The sequence below is a fragment of the Geotrypetes seraphini genome, chromosome 6 (assembly GCF_902459505.1).
Source record: "Geotrypetes seraphini chromosome 6, aGeoSer1.1, whole genome shotgun sequence".
NCBI lineage: Eukaryota > Metazoa > Chordata > Amphibia > Gymnophiona > Dermophiidae > Geotrypetes > Geotrypetes seraphini.
In genome coordinates this window covers 111,488,086-111,509,637 of record NC_047089.1, presented here as the reverse complement: position 1 = coordinate 111,509,637, position 21,552 = coordinate 111,488,086, and the positions used below count along the sequence as shown (strand labels likewise).

At 44.1% G+C, this 21,552-nt stretch overlaps 1 protein-coding gene across 1 annotated transcript in view; it reads right to left on the bottom strand.

The window, feature by feature from the left end:
• HERC2 (HECT and RLD domain containing E3 ubiquitin protein ligase 2) overlaps window positions 1–21,552 on the bottom strand; it is a 3,346,202-nt gene that overhangs the window by 3,111,110 nt on the left and 213,540 nt on the right. The window contains 1 exon segment of the mRNA XM_033948978.1: window positions 10,541–10,651. Within this exon segment, the coding sequence (XP_033804869.1) occupies window positions 10,541–10,651 (111 nt within the window).

Genomic DNA, 21,552 nt, shown 5'->3' with positions numbered 1-21,552 from the left:
AATTATCCCGAGCAGATTTGCCTTACCTCTATAAAGCCCTTAAAAATAGTAAAGTAAGGGGAAACAAAGGGACGCAGTTCTGAAACAAGGCAAGGTCAGCACACTAATCTAAGCCCCTGTGAAAGAATGGTAAATCATTTTCACCTAAAGACACAGTTACCTCTGAGTGTAGCGGTGAGTTGTAGTCACCAAACCAGAGCACCTTCATCTGTTGTTTAGTTTGAGGAAGTTTCGTTGTGACCATGCACTTAGATCCTCAACCAGTTTTGATATGTGTTACAATGTGTTGGTGAAAGTGTCTTTGGTTCATAGAAAATAAAAAGGTCATCCGCATAGGAAAAAGTATGAACTTGTGGGAAGGAGATCTGCTTACCCAAGGCGCTTATGTATATATTGAATAATGACAGTGAAAATAAGGAGCCTTGTGGAACCCCCACAGGCGGCTTTCCAGGTTTGGGACTTCCTATGATCATTCCTCACTTCATATGTTCTCTTGCCCATGAATTTTGTGAACCCTTTCAACACTAACCCATACACACCTAGCACTTCCAATTTTAGAAATAATAGTGAGTGACCAACTGCACTGAACGAAGCTGAGATATCAAACTGCAATAGAAAAGTTTGCTTGCTTTTGCTTAGATAGGACTTCGTCTTCGATGTTAATTCTAGGAGAAATGATTATATGCTGTGCATATGCCTGAAGCCGTATTGTGAGTTATGGAAATCGTTAAACAGGTTTAGGAATTCAGATAGTTGTGCTTTGACGCAGAATTCTACCAGTTTAGCGAGCCATGGTATACCTTCTGCTGGCTTGGTTAGGTCCAGACTCGCGGCCTTGGGTATGAGTGTCAGTGAGATGGCCGATAGCATTGTAGGATAGATCCCTTTGGTCTGACATCTGTTGACAAGGTCCATCAGCCAAATTAGAAAGTCGGCGGGTATTGTGTCCAGCATGCTAGCGGTCAAGATGGCAACACTTCTTTGAAAGCCTTTTCATTAAGTCGGCTGTGGTAACCATAAAGAACTCTTTCAAGCATCTATCTGTAGAAACTCCTTTCTCATTGGTGTGTACTGTACTCATCTCTATGTAATCTTCTAGAGGGCCATAATCCAGTCGGGTTTTCAGGATTTCTTCAATGAATATGCATGAGATCTATTTGCAAACAATGAAAGTAGTGAACATAAGAACATAAGCAGTGCCTCTGCCGGGTCAGACCACAGGTCCATCCTGCCCAGCAGTCCGCTCCCGCGGCGGCCCAAACAGGTCAAGACCTGTCTGAATCATCAGAAGGGGCTCCCTTGCCACCTTGGTTTCCCATTTAAGTCCTGCCTTCCTATCGAAGTCCTAGCCCTCCGGTCTTGCACATGCACGACCTGGTTGGTTTATACTCATTACCTGGTTAACTTCCTATACTTGTGTTACATCCCAGCTCCTCCCTCAGTATCCCACGATCCCTTTATCCCTCAGGAATCCATCCAATCCCTGTTTGAATCCTTGTACCGTACTCTGCCTGATCACTTCCTCCGGTAGCGCATTCCAAGTGTCCACGACACTTTGGGTGAAAAAAAACTTCCTTGCATTTGTTTTGAACCTGTCTCCCTTCAGTTTCTCAGAATGCCCCCTCGTATTTGTTGTCCCCTTCAGTCTGAAGAATCTGTCCCTATCCACCCTCTCTATGCCCCTCATGATCTTGAAGGTCTCTATCATATTTCCCCTGAGCCTCCTTTTCTCCAGAGAGAAGAGCCCCAGCCTATCCAGCCTCTCGGCGTATGAGCAGTGTTCCAGCCCTCTTACCATTTTCGTTGCTCTCCTTTGGACTCTCTCAAGTACCGCCATGTCTTTCTTGAGGTGCGGCGACCAATACTGAACGCAGTATTCTAGATGTGGACGCACCATCGCTCGATACAATGGCATGATGACTTCTCGTGTTCTGGTTACTATGCCCTTCTTTATGATTCCCAGCATCCTGTTGGCTTTTTTCGAGGCTGCTGCGCACTGTGCAGATGGCTTCAGTGATGCATCCACCAGCACACCCAAGTCTCTCTCGAGTCTGCTGTCTCCCAACAATACCCCCCCCCCCAATTTGTAGTTGAACAACGGGTTCTTTTTCCCTATATGCATGACCTTGCATTTGTCCACGTTGAAGCGCATTTGCCATTTGTTTGCCCAGTCTTCCAGCTTGTCCAGGTCCCTTTGCATGTCCTCACACTCCTCCCTGGTCCTAACTCTGCCGCACAGTTTGGTATCGTCTGCGAATTTTATAACCTCACATTTTGCCTCCTTTTCCAGGTCATTGATGAATATGTTAAAGAGTAAAGGCCCCAGCACCGATCCCTGTGGCACACCGCTCGTGACTCCCCCGCCAGTCAGAATATTGACCCTTTACTCCAACCCTCTGCAGTCTACCCGACAACCAGTGCTTGATCCATCTGTGCACATCCCCTCCCACCCCGTGGTTCCACAGCTTCTTAAGTAGCCTTTCATGTGGCACCTTGTCGAAAGCCTTTTGAAAGTCGAGGTAAATGATGTCTATGGGCTCCCCATTGTCCACCCGACTGCTTATTCCCTCAAAGACGTACAGAAGGTTCGTTAGGCACGACCTTCCCTTACAGAATCCATGCTGGCTTGTTCTCAGTAGGCCATTCCTCTCGATGTGCTCGCAAATGTCGTCCTTGATCATAGCTTCCACCATCTTCCCTATAATTGAAGTCAGGCTCACCGGCCTGTAGTTCCCGGGGTCACCCCTCGATCCCTTCTTGAAGATGGGTGTGACATTTGCCAATTTCCAGTCCTCTGGTACCTCACCAGTTTTCAAGGATAGGTTGCAAACATAACATACATAGTAACATAGTAGATGACGGCAGATAAAGACCCGAATGGTCCATCCAGTCTGCCCAACCTGATTCAATTAAAATTTTTTTTTTTTTCTTCTGTTAGATTGTGCCCGCTATTTCCTTTCTTAGTTCTTTCAGAACCCTTGGGTGGATCCCGTCCGGGCCTGGTGATATGCCGCATTTTAACCTGTCTATCTGTTTGAGGACATCCTCCCTACTTACCTCTATGTGCTCTAATTTTTCAGCCTGTTCCCCACTCATGAGCTCCTCTGAGTCCGGTATATTAGATGTGTCTTCGCTCGTGAAGACCGACGAGAAGAACATGTTCAACCTCTCAGCTACCTCTTTTTCCTCCTTAATCACTCCCTTCCTGTCCCCATCGTCCAACGGCCCTACCTCCTCTCTCGCTGGTCGTTTCCCCTTAACGTAACTGAAGAATGCCTTGAAGTTTTTCGCCTCCCTAGCCAGCCCCTCTTCGTACTTCCCCTTTGCTTTTCTAACCTCCCGGTGGCATTCCTTTTGGCATTTCCTATGTGCCTGGTGATTTTCCTCTGTTGGGTCCTTTTTCCATCTCCGGAAAGATACTTTTTTGTCCTTTATCGCCCTCTTTACTTCTATTGACATCCAAACCGGGTCCTTTGATCGCTTGTTCTTGCAGCCTTTCCTGAAATTGGGGACGTACATTCTCTGTGCTTCCTGCAGGGTGTCCCTGAATAGGGTCCAGGCGCTTCCCACAGTCTCCATCCTAAAGATTTTTCTGAGCTTCCTCCCCACCATTTCCCTCATAGCAACATAGTTCCCTTTCTTGAAGTTCAGCGCAGTTGTTGCGGTCCTCCTAACTATGGGTGTCCCTCTTTCTAATGTGAATCTGATCGTGTTGTGGTCACTGTTGCCTAGTGGTCCTCCCACTTCTACCCCTCTTGCAGGCCCCCCTAATCCGTTTAGAATGAGGTCAAGAGTAGTACCCCCTCGCGTCGGTTCTTTGACTAGTTGCTCCATGAAGCAGTCCTTCACAGCTTCTACAAATCCTGTATCCCTAGTGCAGTTGGAGTGACCCGTACTCCAGTCAATCCCTGGGTAGTTGAAGTCCCCCATCACTGTTACACTTCCAGTCCTGCACTCCTGTCTCAATTCTGCTTCCAAGTCGTGTCCGACTCCCTCTGGCGTACCAGGTGGTCGATAGTACAGCCCCAGTTTTATGCCCGCACCCTTGTTACCCGGTAATTTGACCCACAGCGATTCCAGCTCCTCTGCCTTCGTTGCCATATCCATCCCGACCGAGTGGATAGAGTCCTTTATATATAGTGCTATGCCTCCCCCCTTTTTGTGGGTCCTGTCCCTCCTATAGAGCTTGTACCCCGGCAACGCTACATCCCATTGATTTTCCTCTGTCCACCAGGTTTCTACAATTCCAATTATATCCAGGTCCTCCCCCTTGGCCACGACTTCTAGTTCACCCATCTTGGCCGTGAGGCTTCTTGCATTTGCGTATAAGCATCGCAGGTCCCGTCGTTTTTCTTCCACCTCTGCATTTACCTGGGCCACTTGCCCTTGGATTTCTGGCAGTTTTCCCGCTCTCTGTGTTTCTGCTTTGCCCTCAGCCTTTACCTTCTTGCAAATAGATCTCACACATATTTATTACATAAACAAAATACCCAAATAAGAGCTATTTTACACACTGTTTCTTATGCTTATAAATAATTCATCATTTATTATAATATAGCACCATCAAAACCTTTAAAACATATTATAACCTTATTTCATACTAAACATACACACAATTATTCTCCCAAACTGTGAAGCCCCCCCAGAATCTATCCAACACATAGAAAAAGTTAAAATTCATGAAAAGTTCATCCTTTCAATACAACACTGTGCCTAATCTTCTTATCTGTATCAGTTCTCAATTATCTACTGGATGTGCCTTCACTTTCATTTAATCAAACTTGATCTTTGAGAACATTTTAGCTCGACACAGTTCTGTGTTTCACACTAAAGCATCATCAGGAGCTTAAGACTGAAACCGGCTCCACTTCATCAGTTTCTACAATATACAATTCCAAAATTACCTTCACCCATAAATTTTACAATATACACTAAATAAAATTAAATCTAAAATAAACCTTTAACCCCAATCATATAACATCATACCTGACATTTCATCATATATTGTTTGCTGGCCTCAACCAGAACTGAGAATTCCAAATCAGGATCTTGCTCCAGCACAAACGCTGGAGAAATTCAACTGCTTGCCATTACCTCACTTCCTCCTTCCCGTTATATCCCCTACATACCTGTCCTTGATTAAAGCAAATGCCATTCAATTTCTTTATTCAACCCAAAGGGTTCTACCGTAACCCAGGAAGGGATTAATTTTTGCTCTTTCCTTAACAGAATCTCAAATACAATCCCATCTCGGGTCAATTGAACAGTGATTAAAATCACAAATCTCAAATTTTTCACTGCATGCTCTAACTGAACCCAGTGAGCCACCAACGGTGGATCAATTTTCTGTGGGATTGGGATTGTGAGGGACAGCTTGGGGGAAGGGAGAGGGAAGCGACAGGCAGGCCAGGGTGAGGAGAAGAAAGAGTGAGAGCTAGCATGAAGGGAGAGAGGGTGGGCACAAGATAGCAGAGACAAGTAAGTAAGCAGGCAGTATGGCTAATATGAGACCTAGCAAAAAGGACAGGTGACGATCATCATGAGGAGTAGGGAGAATGAGGCAATGGTGACCTGGAGCATGGGATGACAGGTGGCTAGAGAATAAGGTGGCAGGCAGGCCAGCCAAGGTGATAGCCTTCCACCTTGGGCAGAGAAAGAGGTAGGGAGAGTGAAGTAGCAGGCTGGATGGGGTGAAGGGGAAGGGAGAGATATCCAAGTCTGCCTCTAAATATCAAGATCTGCCGATCCCGATTTTTTGTTGCTTAGACTGTGAGCGTTTATGGTAATTGCTTTCCAGCTACTATTCTGCAGCAATCTCATATTTTGTTTAGTTTTTTTAATTTCAAGTCATTTCCTGTTGCATCGCTAGGAAGTGAATTGCTAATGTTGTTTTCATTGTTATCTTTATCATCATCAAATCTTGTCTTTTGCTGGGGTTGGCCACCAGAAGTAACCTCCATACATACACCACCCCCACCTTCTAGTTTAAATGCCTAGAAGCATATTGCCTGAATTTCTGAGCTAGGATTCTTTTTCCTGCCATGGTAAGGTGCAGCCCATCATTACAATATAATTTCTTGTTTTTCCATGTATTGCCCCATCCTCCTATGTACCTAAAGCCTTCTTGATGACACCAGGCTTTGAGCCACCTATTGAAGTTCTCAGTGTTTTGTACTCTTTCCACACCCTTTCCATAAGTAGGCAGTAGGTTATTGTTGGCTAGGTCATTTGTTTCAAGGTGGTTAACAACATACTTAAGAACATAAGAATTGCCGCTGCTGGGTCAGACCAATCAATGGTCCATCCTGCCCAGCAGTCCCCAAGGTCAAGACCAGTGCTCCAAATGAGTCCAGTCTCACCAGTTTAGCATGAACTTGTCCAACTTTGTCTTGAAACCCTGGAGGGTGTTTTCCCCTATAACAGACTCCGGAAGAGCGTTCCAGTTTTCTACCACTCCCTGGGTGAAGAAGAATTTCCTTATTTTTGTACAGAATCTAACCCCTTTCAACTTTAGGGTTCAAAATCTTTGCTTCTTCCTTAATTAGTCGATATTTGTCTGGCATTCCTGGTATCTGAGGATCCTGGAAGGCATTTCACTTCTTTGAGTTCCTTGTCCTGTATTCCAAGGTTAATCCCTCTGATGTTGGAATCCCCTAGCAGTAATACTTTCCCGGTTTGAGCTTTTTTATATGTGCTTTGGAGATGCTTTTCTTCACAAGTTATCTTCACCATAGGCAATGGAACTCTTTTTTGTTTGGGGAGGGGGGGCAAAAGCTCTGCCACAGACCCACCCAAATGTCGCCCCCAACTCCACCCCCATAATAATAATAATACTAATTGTAATGCAATTTCTTCTATCCATTTTTCATATACACAAAATATAATCTTATTAAATACATAATGGTAACCACAAAATTAAAAAAAAAAAAAAAAAAAGCACACTGTACATAGGAGGAGTGTGTGGCGCAGTGGTTGAAGCTACAGCCTCAGCATCCTGGGGTTGTGGGTTCAAATCCCATGCTGCTCCTTGTGACCCTGGGCAAGTCACATAATCCTCCATAGCCCCAGGTACGTTAGATAGATTGTGAACCCACCGGGACAGATAGGGAAAATGCTTGAGTATCTGATTGTAAAACCGCTTAGAAAACCTTGATAGGCGGTATATAAAATCCTAAAAAACTTAAACTTAAACTTAGAAAATCTTAATAATCATTTATATTCAGGGGGGTTTCAAAGATGTCAAGGCAGATGACTTTAAAATATGCAATGTCACCTGAGTAACAACTATAGAAAACCAGACAAATATAGTGCAAAATATAGACAGCAGATATAAATTCCCAAAACTGACACATTTTGATCACTAAATTGAAAATAAAATCATTTTTCCTACCTTTGTTGTCTGGTGATTTCATGAGTCTCTGGTTGCACTTCTTTCTGACTGTGCATCCAATATTTCTTTCACAATCCAGCCCCCATCCCCTTTGGATCTAGGTCTCTCTCTTTACCTTCTGCTTACCCTCCCCAGATAAAGTGTAAGTTCTCTTTTGTACCTACCACTACCTTTGTTCCAGGTCTCCCTCTCTCTCCCTCTTATTCCACATATTCACCCCTAAGTTCAACACACTTGGCACGTCGTTTCTAAAGTTTCTGTAACCCTTCCAAAAATACTCTGATGTTTTGTTACTGAAATACTGTTACACTGCTGCAATCACCTCCGAATCACTCGAAAATTGTCACCATTTCAAACTCTTTTTAAGGTTTGGAAACAGAAAATAGATAGAGCAAGATCTGGAGAGTAGGGTGGTGGTCTAAGCACTAAAACCCCAACTGCTTCAAAACATCCATCGTTTTGCCAGACTTGTGAGGGGTGCATTATCTTGCAAAAAAAGAACTTCATTCCGCAGCTTCCCTCTTTTTTCTTTCAATGCCTCCTTGAAAACTGGATTGTCGGTCCACTCGTGGGATGTTTCATCAGGAATATTTTCACTTTTGTTGATTATTCTTCAAATCAAAAGATTAAAAAATGACTGTGTTACAAGACTTTCAAAGGTCACAGGTTCTGTTTCAACTGTACATGTGAGACAGCATGGAATGTCTTGCAATGGCGGACGCTGTAGGGTTTACCATTCATAGCTTTGTTTTTGATGCGATTCTGTCATCAAAAAATCGCTGCCTGGCTGGCCCACAATGTTCTCTCCGACGTCAGAATTGACGTCGGAAAGAAGACTTCCTGTCGGCTTTAGCAGTAGCAGCAGTAGGGCGGTAAGATAGCAGCGACTGGGAAAAGGAAGGAGGGAGGCTTTTTTTATTTTTTTTTTTTTGCACGGCAGGGAGGGAAGGAGATAGGCAGGCAGGCAAGCAGGCTGGCTTTGGCCAGGGAAGTAGACAGGCAGGCAGGCTGGCTTCGGGGGGTGGGGGTGGGACAAAGTCGATCTCAATGCTCCAAATATCTCTCAGACCAGTGTTTGGTTTCTTTTTAATAAATCCAGTCAGCAATTTATACCGCTGGCCAGCCTGGTGACCCAGAAAGTCCGCCTGAAAACATAACTCCATACTATATTGATTATTAAGGTTTTTCCACTCAGGGAACTCCACATGAATGGCCTGTTTTAGTTGCAACCATCTAAAACTTTCTGATTTATTGAGGCCATATTTATCTTGCAACTGTGAAAACTCAAGCACTTTAAAGTGCTTGAGTTTTCACAGTTGCAAGATAAGCGTATTCCTGATAAGCGTATTCCTGATATCATCCAATGCTTCCAGGCGAGCTTTTCTCCGCCAATTTGAATCTTGGAGTTCAGCCATATAGATTGATTTGTAGATTTGTGAATTGGAATAGTTGTTAAATTACTTACATATCACAATGTTTTCCATGCATCAACTAATATTCTGTTATCTTTACAGTACCTAGGCATTTTGATACTGAGAACATGGCATAGACGTATAGGAGACATGAGTTGCCATTCTAACCACAACCAATCTGGGAGTTTTTCCATGAGCTCTGGGAGGACCCAATACATACCCTGGCGCAAAATATAGGACTGATGGTACCTATAAAAATTGGGAAAATTTACCCCTCCCTCTGAGATCGGCTTTTGTAGAGATACCAAAGCAACTCTAGGAGTTTTACCCAGCCAAATAAATTTTGTAAGAATGCTATTTTATTTTTTATAAAAGGACCCTTGAAAAAAAACTGGCAACATACCCATCTGATAACAAACTACAGGCAAAATCATCATTTTAATAGTTTGGACTCTTCCCCCACCACGAAAGATATAAAGGATTCCATTGCTCACACATTTCTGTTACCTTCTGTAATAAAAATTTTTCATTTATTTTCATTGTTTCTTCCAGCATATTTTTAATCCAAATGCATAAGTATTTTATTCCATCTTCTTTCCAAAGAAAGGGAAATGAATCAAACAAACCTTTTGTACAGTGGACATTAAGTGGAAGAATTTCATTTACTCCAATTTATCTTGTATCCTGAAAATTTTCCAAATTTCTCAATCATTTCAAGTAAGCAAGGAATGGTTTTCTCAGGATTTCTCAAATAAAGCAGTATATCATCTGCATATGCAGAGACTTTATATTCCCGATCTCTACGAGGAATACCCTGTATCTCCTTCGCTTGCTGAATAGTTAATAACAAGGGTTCTAATACAATATCAAAAAGCAAAGGAGATAAGGGACAGCCTTGTCTAACCCCCCTCTGCAACCTAAAACCTTCTGAAAAATTATTATTAATATACAGTTTATTATGTGTTGTTATCCTGGCTTGATCCCATTCCGTCATCACCGACTCACATGACAACTTATAGCTTTCCAGTAAAGGTTTTCCTTTGTCATAGTGATAAAAATTAACCAGTCGTAGAACATCCAGTCTAGCGACAGCTGACAGACTTACTTCCCAAGGAGCCAGTTTTCAGATGCAGATCACAAACTAGACACCATACCAAATAATCACCTTACATACACAACATACAAGCAAACCATGCTTGCTGGGGGTGACCTCTAAGTATTGTCTAATCAAACTGAAATTTGACACATGAGTAAGACAAACCAAGTGGACAAAATAAGTCTTGTCAAGACAAAATTTGACAAGATTGATTTTTTATTTTTTTTTTTTTGCATACTACCGTGGACTACCCTAATGTTCATGGGTCTGGCTAAGGTCTGCTTATTTTGAATGGAGAGAACAGGCTCAGAAGAGTGAATAAATCAAAACATTTCCTTTCCATAACTGTTTATGCTGTTTGTGTGTGTGCACAGGGTCCAGGAAAATTCAGACTGGACTCTGCCACACAATGCTATAGAGAAAGATGATGAAATCAATGCATAGAGCATTTCTGAATCAAAGCAAAAGTGAAAGAACACTTGCACTTTGAAAAAGGCAAAGGGGAACGAAAGGGAGGCCTGCTGAGAGACAGTTACAAACTTACCCACCTTACTGAAGACTAGATGGGCATGCTGGTCTTTATCTGCCATCATTTACTGTGTTACTATGTAAAAAAAAGACAAAAATCTACATATTCCTCACCTTAGTGTACCCCTTTGCACTGCTAACTCCAGAAGTATTGCAAGTGCCAAGCGCTGATCTTGTAATGGAATGTTTCCCGGACCTTTGGAACTTGAAGCACCATGGACATCGCTGTTCAAAAATATACATCAATTTAGTTAATTGTGTCAATCATATACTCTATGATAAAAATTTCACATGGGTAACGAACACAGGAAATTAACACATTTAAATACTTTTTCCACTCTTAACTTCGCACCCAAGTCTTAAGTATCCAGTCACATTAACTTTAAAAGTTTTAAGAATTAAAATAATATTTCAGAGGGTAGGGGAAATAATGTTGTTATAAACAAATAAGCAAAATTGTCCCAGTTATGGATAAATGTCAGTGCATTTGAATACAATTTCTGGATATTTGGAGGTAAACCCCTACTCACCTAGAAGAGATCGCACTACCTCCCACAGAAAAAGAATCGGTTGCAGCAGACAGAACCTGGTCCCACTTCTCTACTATACAATGGTCAGGCTTTAACAAACTCTATAAAAAATACAGCCACGCAGCCTGTGACCTCAACCACTCTCCACCATACCTATTAAAAACCTCCAGTACTTTATTCCGCGCCCTCCTCTTACAATGGATACAAACCTTGCTCACATACAGCCTTTTCCCACAAGACCTTAGCGAAATCATTGTCACCACAATCTTAAAAGACCCCAAAGGAGCAACAGATCAACCATCCAATTACAGACCCATATGCCACTATATGTCAAGCTAATGAAAGGCCTCGTAGCTAAACTCCTCACCAACTACCTAGAAAACCACAACTTACTCCACACTACACAGTCTGGTTTCAGAACCAATTACAGCACAGAAACACTACTGGGATCCCTCCTGGACACAGCTAGACAACACCGCAACACAGGCAGAAAAATGCCGATTATACAACAAGATCTCACCACACTTTTGACCTAGTAGACCATGACATCCTACTAAATACTAGATACAATAGGAATAATAGGTAAGGTACACACATGGTTTCAAGGATTCCTACAATCCAGGACTTATAGAGTAAAGTCAAACAAAGAAAAATCAGAACCATGGTCCAACCCCTGCGGCATACCCCAAGGATCACCTTTATCTCCCACACTCTTCAACCTCTACATAGCATCCCTCGGCACCTGCCTAGACAAATTAGGCCTAACCTCCTATAGCTATGCAGATGACATCACCATTCTCCTTCCTTTTGATCAACCAGCGCCCTTCATGATAGACACACTACACAGAACACTAGATACAGTAGCAACATGGATGAAAGACCACAAAATGAAACTGAATCCTGACAAAACAAAATTCATCAAAAATAACAAAATCTCAACCATAACAAACCTAGTAATAAACTCAATCACATACCCCATTTAACCCACTCTAAAACTTCTGGGAATGCTGATAGACAGAGGCTGTACCATGCAGCCACAAATCAACAAAACAATACAGAAATCATTCTCAGTCATGAGAAATCTAAGGCAAGTTCGAAAATTCTTCGACAGAAAACAATTCCAGCTCATGGTCCAGTTCCTATTCCTGGGTCTTCTAGACTACTGCAACATCCTCTATCTCCCTTGCCCCACAACTATGATAAAACAACTACAAACATTATAAAACACAGCTCTGAGACTTATCTACTCACTGAGGAAACATGGCCACATCATCACTGAGGAAACATGGCCACATCACAGTGGCTTACCTCGATTCACACTGTCTACTATTTAAGACCAGAAACGGAGACTGCCCAGCCTACTTGAACAACCGACTAATACAAACAACCACAACCAGACATAGGAGAACCCACACTCCATTCATGCACCCTCCCATCAGAAATGTCAAACGAAAAAAAATGTACGATGGCTTTCTGGCCACTCAAGCAGCAAAACTAGATTACCAAATCTCCAATTTACTGATCACGACCATAGACTACAAAACCTTCAGAAAAGAAATAAAAACCCTGCTATTCAAGAAATCCTTAAAGACAAACTAACACAGCAAGAATCATCTCAATTCCCAATAGCAACCTACTCCACTCCATAATACCATGAGAAATGTCCAGATAACTCCTTATGTATTCCTAAATGTCCAAATAACTCCTTATGTAATCCGCCTTGAACCACAAGTTAATGGCAGAATAGAAATCACTAATATAATGTAAATCAAGGACATCCCGTGTGCAGTCTGTAGTCCAGATACAACCCATGTAACTTCAGAATGCAGTCCATTTGAGATTTTAAAAAAAAATTTGTGCTGACAAAACCAATACACATTCAACAACTGATTTTTGATAACAGACTTGGTTACAGCCAGAGAGGTTCAATAATTCTTATTCCGTATTTTCCCTATTGTGAGTTACCTTTTATGTACTCTTTGCTCATATTTTGTAGTTCTCCCAATTTTTCCCATTGTTTTATGTAGTCAAGTATTTTCCCGTGGGTATCTACCTGTTTGTCTCCCCCTTTTTTTAATATGAATTGTAAAACGCTTAGAATCCTTGATTTGCGTTTTATCAAAATTTTGAATAAACTTGAAACAAAATAGAATGAGAACTATATCAATTACAATGCCAGACACTGGGAGGGTATTCACCGGAGGCATAGAGGAGAGCCTAACAACAATACATGTGGAGTTGGACATGATTTACTTTCAGATTGACAAACTAAAAAGTGATAAATCCCCTGGACCGGATGGGATTCACCCGAGAGTTTTAAAGGAACTTAAGATAGAAATTGGGGAACTACTGCAATCCTTAGCTAACATGTCAATTAGAACCGGGCAGATACCAGACGACTTGAGGATAGCAAATGTCATCCCAATTTTCAAAAAAGGATCAAGAGGTGAACCAGGAAACTACAGACCGGTGAGTCTCACATCGGTTCCTGGGAAGATAATCGAAGCACTAATTAAAGACCGCATTTTACAACACTTGGAAAAGCACAACCTAATGAGAGCTAGTCAACATGGCTTCAGGAAAGGGAGGTCATGTTTGACAAATTTACTTCAATTCTTTGAGAAGGTTAACAAGCAAATAGATAGTGGAGATCCAGTGGACATAATTTACTTGGACTTCCAAAAAGCGTTTGACAAGGTTCCGCACGCAAGGCTTATGAGTAAACTACTAAGTCATGGAATAGGAGGAGAAGTGCACGGATGGATCGGAAATTGGTTAGAGAACAGAACGCAGAGGGTAACCATAAATGGGAAATTCTTGGACTGGGAAAAGGTGGCCAGCGGCGTGCCCCAGGGCTCGGTTCTTGGGCCCATCTTGTTCAATATTTTTATAAATGACCTGGAAGAGGAAACATCATGCAATATAATCAAGTTTGCAGATGATACAAAACTATGTCGGGCGGTTGGCTCTCAAAGGGACTATGAGGATCTTCAGAAAGATCTAAATCAGCTGCAAATGTGGGCGATAAAGTGGCAGATGAATTTTAACAGACAAATGCAAGGTGATGCATCTGGGAAAGAAAAACAAAGAACATGAATACAAGATGTCGGGGGTGACACTAGCCAAATGCGAACAAGAAAGGGATTTGGGGGTACTGATAGACAGAACCCTAAAGCCATCGGCTCAATGTGCGGCAGCGGCGAAGAAAGCAAATAGGATGTTAGGCATGATTAAGAAGGGGATCACAAGTAGGTCGGAAGATGTTATAATGCCACTTTACAGAACAATGGTCAGACCACACTTAGAATACTGTGTCCAACACTGGTCTCCATACCTTAAGATGGATTAAATTCTGTTGGAGAGGGTGCAGAGGCAAGCCACGAAACTAGTCAAGGGCATGGAGAATTTAAGCTACAAGGAAGGCCTCGGAAAACTGGGACTGTTCACCTTCGAAAAGAGAAGACTGCGTGGGGATCTGATAGAGACTTTTAAAATATTAAAGGGATTTGATCAAATTGACCAGGAAGCAGCATTACTGACATTTTCAGATGTGATACGGACAAGAGGTCATAGCCTGAAACTGAATGGCAGCAGGTTCAGGACAAATGTCAGGAAGTTCTGTTTCACACAAAGAGTGGTGGGCGCTTGGAATGCTCTCCCGGAGGAGGTGGTGGCAGAAAATACTGTGCTGGGTTTCAAACGCAAGTTGGATGCACACCTTCTTGCAAATCATATTGAGGGATACGGGAAATCCGGGTCTCCAACAAGGAGCACCTAAATGGGCCTCCGCGTGTGCGGATCGCCGGACTAGATGGACCTTGGTCTGATCCGGTGAAGGCGTTTCTTATGTTCTTAAACTATCATCCCTCAACTCATCTTACTCCTATTGTCCCCTCTCCCATACACACAACAAAGCTGTAGCAGGTGTTTTCTGAGGACAGCAGGCATATAGTCTCACATCTAGATGTCATCTACGGAACATGGTATGAACAGTCAAAAGTGTACTGTCACTTTAAATCTTAGGACCGCACATACAGCACAGTTACTTATCGAAACAGGTGTTATCCAGGGACAGCAGGCAGCTATTCTCACGTATGGGTGACGTCATCCAACGGAGCCCCGATTCGGACGCCTCACAAGCAGACTTGCTTGAAGAAACTAGAAGTTTCGAGTCGCCCACACCGCGCATGCGCGAGTGCCTTCCCGCCCAGTGCACAGGGCGCGTCTCCTCAGTTCAGATAGCTAGCAAAGAAGCCAACCAGGGGAGGTGGATGGGTTGTGAGAATAGCTGCCTGCTGTCCCTGGATAACACCTGTTACGATAAGTAACTGTGCTTTATCCCAGGACAAGCATGCAGGTATTCTCATGTATGGGTGACCTCCAAGCTAACCAGAATGGGATGGTGGGACTGTTGGCAACTTAGGAAAATAAATTTTGTAATACTGTTTGGTCAAACTGTCCAATCCCGTCTGGAGAAAGTATCCAGACAATTGTGAGAAGTGAAGGTATGTACCGAGAACCAAGTAGCAGCCTTGCAAATCTCCTCAATCAGAGTCTATCTGAGGAAAGCTAAAGAACCTGCCATTGCTCTGACTTTATGGGCTGTGACTTTACTGTGAAGTGGTAATCCAGCCTGGGCATAGCAGAAAGAGATACAAGCCGCCATCCAATTGGAGATGGTGCGTTTAGAAATTGGATGTCCCAACTTATTTGGATCGAAAGAGACAAAAAGTTGAGGAGCAGTTCTGTGTGGTTTGCTGCGTTCCAAGTAGAAGGCCAAAGCACGTTTACAGTCCAGAATATGAAGAGCTGATTCTCCAGGGTGAGAGTGAGGCTTTGGAAAAAACACTGGAAGCACGATAGATTGGTTGAGATGAAATTCTGAGACCACTTTAGGTAGAAATTTAGGATGAGTACGAAGAAACACCTTGTCATGATGGAACACAGTGAATGGTGAATCAGTAACTAAAGCTTGTAGCTCACTGACTCGTCGAGCAGAAGTGAGGGCAATGAGAAGCACCACTTTCCAAGTGAGATACCTCAGATGAGCCTTATCAATTGGTTCAAATGGAGGCTTCATGAGTTGAGAAAGGACAACATTGAGGTCCCAAACCACAAGAGGCGGTTTTAGAGGAGGTTTGACATTGAAAGTTCTTTCATGAATCTGGAAACCACCGGATGAGCAGAGAGGGGTTTCCCTTAAATAGGCTGATGAAAAGCTTCAATTACACTGAGATAGACTCATATGGATGTAGACTTGAGTCCAGAGTTGGATAGGTGAAAAAGATAATCTAAAACAGATTATAAGGAGGAATGTTGAGGCTCCTTATGATGAGAAAAACACCATGTAGAAAATCTAATCCATTTTTTGTGATAGCATTGTCTAATTGTAAGCTTTCTAGAAGCTTCTAAAATGCCTCTTACAGATTGAGAAAACTGAAGAGGGGTTATGTTCAGAGGTACCAAGCTGTCAGGTGTAGAGACTGCAGGCTGAGATGAAGCAGAGATCCTTGACTCTGTGTAAGCAGAGAAGGAAAAACTGGGAGAAGGTATGGCTCCCTGCTGCTGAGTTGAAGTAGAAGGGAGTACCATGGTTGTCTCGGCCACCGAGGAGCGATTAGAATCATAGTGGCACGATCGTTCTTCAATTTGACTAGAGTCTTGAGAATGAGAGGGAATGGAGGAAATGCATAGAGGAAGAGATTTGTCCATTCCAGAAGAAAAGCATCTGCCTCGAGGCGGTGAGGAAAGTATATCCTGGAGCAGAACTGAGGCAGGTTGTGGGGAGCTGCAAAGAGATCCATCTGAGGCGTCCCCCACTGTGAGAAAATGTGATGAAGAGATGAGGAATGGAGAGTCCATTCGTGAGGTTGCAGGAGACGACTCAAGTTGTCCGCTAAGAAATTCTGAGCCCCTTGAATGTAGACAGCTTTCAGGAAGGTGTTGTGACGGATAGCCCAGTCCCAAACCTCCAGAGCTTCTTGACAGAGGGAGGCAGATCCCGTCCCTCCCTGTTTGTTGACATAATACATGGCGACTTGGTTGTCCGTGCGGACGAGGACTACTGTGTCATGAAGGAGATATTGAAAAGCATGGAGAGCTTTGAGGATCGCTCTGAGTTCCAACTGATTGATATGACACTGATGATCCGTACTGGTCCAGAGACCTTGAGTACGGAGCCCATCGAGATGAGCGCCCCAAGCATAGGTCGACGAGTCTGTCGTGAGGACCTTCTGATGAGAGGGCGGTTGAAAAAGCAAGCCTCTTAAGAGAGCATCCACCAACGGAGAGACTTCTTGAAAGAAGAAGTGACTGTGATGTGTCGGGAAAGAGGATCGCAAGCCTGCGTCCATTGAGATGCCAGGGTCCAGAGGAATTCTGAGGTGAAGTCTGGCAAAAGGAGTCACGTGTACTGTGGAGCCATGTGACCCAGAAGCACCATCATGTGTCTCACTGAGATGGAAGAGTGGGAAGACACAGTGTGACAGAGTTGAAGAAGAGCTTCCAGGCATTGTTGTGGAAGGAATGCTCTGAGGTGGACAGTGTCCATAACAGCTCCAATGAATTGTAGAGTCTGTGAGGGCTGAAGTTGAGATTTGGGAAAGTTGATTTTGAATCCCAAACATTGTAGGAACCAGGTGGTCCATTGGGTCGCTACAATAACCCCTTGAGATGTGGAATCTTTGATGAGCCAGTCGTCGAGGTAGGGAAACCTGATGGATGGTAGGGAAACCTGAAGACCATGATTCCTTAGAGCTGCTGCTACTACATAGAAACATAGAAATAGACGGCAGATAAGGGCCACGGCCCATCTAGTCTGCCCACCCTAATGACCCTCCCCTACCTTTCTCTGTGAATAGATCCCACGTGTCTATCCCATTTGGCCTTAAAATCAGGCACGCTGCTGGCCTCAATCACCTGTAGTGGAAGACTGTTCCAGCGATCAACCACTCTTTCAGTGAAAAATAATTTCCTGGTGTCACCTCGTAGTTTCCCGCCCCTGATTTTCCACGGATGCCCTCTTGTTGTCGTGGGACCCTTGAAAAAGAAGATATCTTCCTCCGCCTCGATGCGGCCCGTAAGATACTTGAACGTCTCGATCATGTCTCCCCTCTCTCTGCGCTCCTCGAGCGAGTATAGCTGTAATTTGTCAAGCCGTTCTTCATATGGAAGATCCTTGAGTCCCGAGACCATCCGGGTGGCCATTCTCTGCACCGACTCCAGTCTCAGCACATCCATGCGATAATGTGGCCTCCAAAATTGCACACAGTATTCCAGGTGGGGGCCTCACCGTGGATCTATACAATGGCATAATGACTTCCTCCTTACGGCTGACGAAACCCCTTCGTATGCAACCCATTATTTGTCTTGCCTTGGATGAAGCCTGCTCCACTTGATTGGCAGACTTCATGTCCTCACTGACGATTACCCCTAAGTCTCGTTCTGCTACCGTTTTTGCTAGGATCTCGCCATTAAGGGTATAAGACTTGCATGGATTTTGGCTGCCCAGGTGCATAATTTTGCATTTTTTGGCATTGAAGTTGAGTTGCCATGTCCTAGACCAGCGCTCCAGCAGGAGTAGGTCGTGCATCATGTTGTCGGGCATTACCAGGCACTTGGTTAACACTCTGGGAGACGAGGCCAGGCCAAATGGTAGTACTCTGTATTGATAATGCAGATTCCCCACCCAAAATCTGAGGTACTGACGGGAGGCCGGATGAATGGTAATATGAGTGTAAGCCTCCTTGAGATCCAGAGGTTGGAGGTAATTGACATCCATCGGTCGTAAAAATGATGGAGACGACCTCCTATAGGGGAAAAAAAGAGACAGAGTCAGAATGGTGGAGGTTATGCTCTGTTTTAAACAGTCAAAAAGGCTGAGAAGCCTTAGATGCAGCAGAAGTTTGGAGTTTTTGCTGCTTCTGAGGTTGCTGCTTCTTAAGAGGAGGGCGAGTGTATGGAGCCGGCTTTGGAGCATAACGCCGTTGATAGATAAGAGCAGGGCATGGAGGCTTGGCAGGAGCTGGCTTTGGCTTAGGTCTGACAATCGAAGCAAAATATTTTTCACGGTCAGACAATTTCTTGGTAGCTGCATCGATAAATTCATCAAAGAGGTCATTGCCCTCACAAGGAATGTTAGCTAAGCGGTCTCGAAGATTAGGGTCCATGTCAATGATACGCAGCCAGTCAAGACGACGCATAGCCACAGAGCAAGCAGCTGCTCGAGCAGACAACTCGAATGCATCATAAGATGACTGGAGGAGATGCAATCGGAGTTGAGACAAAGAATCAATAACCTCTTGAAATTCAAAGTGCATTTGAATATCCAGATAATGCAAGAACTTTGACAATAAAGAAATAAGAAATTCAAAATAAGTGATGAATTGAAAATTATAATTGAGGACATCATAGCATTTTGATAGATGCGACGTCCGAATTTGTCCAAAGTTTTCACTTCCCTTCAAGGAGGAACAGTGGCATAAACCTTGGAAGGATGGGACCTCTTTAAGGAGGACTCGACAAGGAGGGATTGATGAGATAACTGTAAGTTGTCAAATCCTTTGTGATGCACAGTTTTATACCTAGAGTCCAATTTGCCTGGAACAGCTGGTATGTAAAAAGGTGTTTCCATGCATCGACCAAAAGCTTATGAAGTGGAAGCTTAAGAGACTCTGCCGGAGGTTGAGGAAGATGCATAACTTCGAGATACTCCTTAGAGTATTTTGAGCCAGTATCTAATTGAAGATCCAAGTCCACAGCCATCTGACGAAGGAAAGACAAGAAAAATAGCTGATCTGCCAATGCTTTGCCTTGAGAAGGACTCGAGGACATCGAGGCAGCCTGAGTCGAAGATTAAGCTTCAGCATCAAAGGAACCTGGTGACTTGGATGAGGTAATGGAAACCGGAATATCCTAGAGGTCCGGCATCGGAGACCTCGAACGAGCCGTCGGTGGTCTGGTCGAGGTCGGAGTAGATTGAGGCTTAGAGGAACATGGTCTGTCTTGAGAAGAAGAACTATGCCTGGAAGGATGCCTCGAGGAAGGCCTCGAACGTCGGTGAGAACTGTGTCTGGAACCAGATCTCGAGGATTGAGGAGACTTTGCCTCGGAGACGAGAGCAGCTGATGCCATCGGATGATTAGGACTAGAGGCTGTAGATCGAAACTCCAAAGGCTTGGTGGAGGAACCTCGATGCACTTCCAAAGACTCTGCTTCTTGTATAGAGTGTGAAGATTCCCGTCGATGCACTCTGCTCCTTGCTTCACGTGCTTGGATGCCAGACTAGGCACTCGCAGAGAATCTGCTCCCTGCAAAGAGTGTGGAAGTTCAGACTGGGGCAAAGGAAGCGGCTCGACCTCACGGGAGTATGCTGAATGCCCAGGCTGGATAAGAGGAAGCAGTTTGGATCCCATGTTAGTAAGGAACTGAATAAACTGCTTCTCTAACATGGTCTGGAAAGAAGCCAGCAAGGATGGATCTGCGTCTGAAACTGGACCACCTGCTTTGGCTGGAGGTTCCTTTGAGGTAGTGTGAGTGTGCTTCGACCTGAGCTATCTGACCTGAGGAAAAGGGAAGATACAGCAGATGACGTTGAAGCAAGAGCCGCTGCAAACGAAGAAGGTCTGATGAGGCTCAAGGTGGAAGGAAGAGCCACTGCAAACGACGAAGGTCTGATGAGGCTCGAAGTGGAAGCAGTAGGCGCAGAAGGGGCCTCGGTAGGAGTCGAGGCCGAAGACACCTTCGAAGTCGAGGGATCAGTAGAAGACTCCATCTCGAAGAGCTTGTCCACCAAAATACGACGACGCTTGAAAGCACGAGACTGAAGTGTTTGGCAAGGCAGGCACGACCTAGGATGATGTTTCGGCCCAAGGCACTTGAGGCAGTGTCCGTGAGGGTCCGTAAGAGAGATCGCGCGCTGACACTTGCTACACCTCTTGAAGCTCGTGGCAGGCCGAGACATAGGAGGAAAAATAGCAGCCGCAAGATCGAAGCCCTCGGGCTGTGGCCGAGCGGCATGTCCCGAAAAACGAACGGAAGAAAACAAAAATTTTTTATTTCTTTTTTTTTTAACTAAAAATAAAATAAATAAAATAAAAACAGCGATTCTTGAGGAAAAAATACAAACCGCGGTTCAGAGAAGGCACAAAGGAATGAAGTTAAACACAGAGAGTCAAAGATGGACTTCTTGGCTCCGCGGAAAACTGAGAACTGAGGAGATGTGCCCTGCGCTGGGTGGAAAGACACTCGCGCATGCGCGGTGCAGGCGATTCGAAACTTCGAATTTCTTCAAGCAAGTCTGCTTGTGAGTCGTCCACATCCGGGCTCCGTCGATGACGTCACCCATATGTGAGAATACCTGCCTGCTTGTCCTGGGATAATGGACATTAGCTGAAGCAGTTCAGCTATAGTCCCTTTCAGTTCCTTGATGACCCTCGGATGGATACCATCCGCTATTAAGCCTATCAATATGCCTGCATACCTCTTCTAGACTGATCATATACATTTGGAGCATATAGACAACAAAAGATCAGCCTTTTCTTGGTAACCTCTCCCCTACAGATAACATACCTCCCACCCTCGTCTTTATCCATCAAT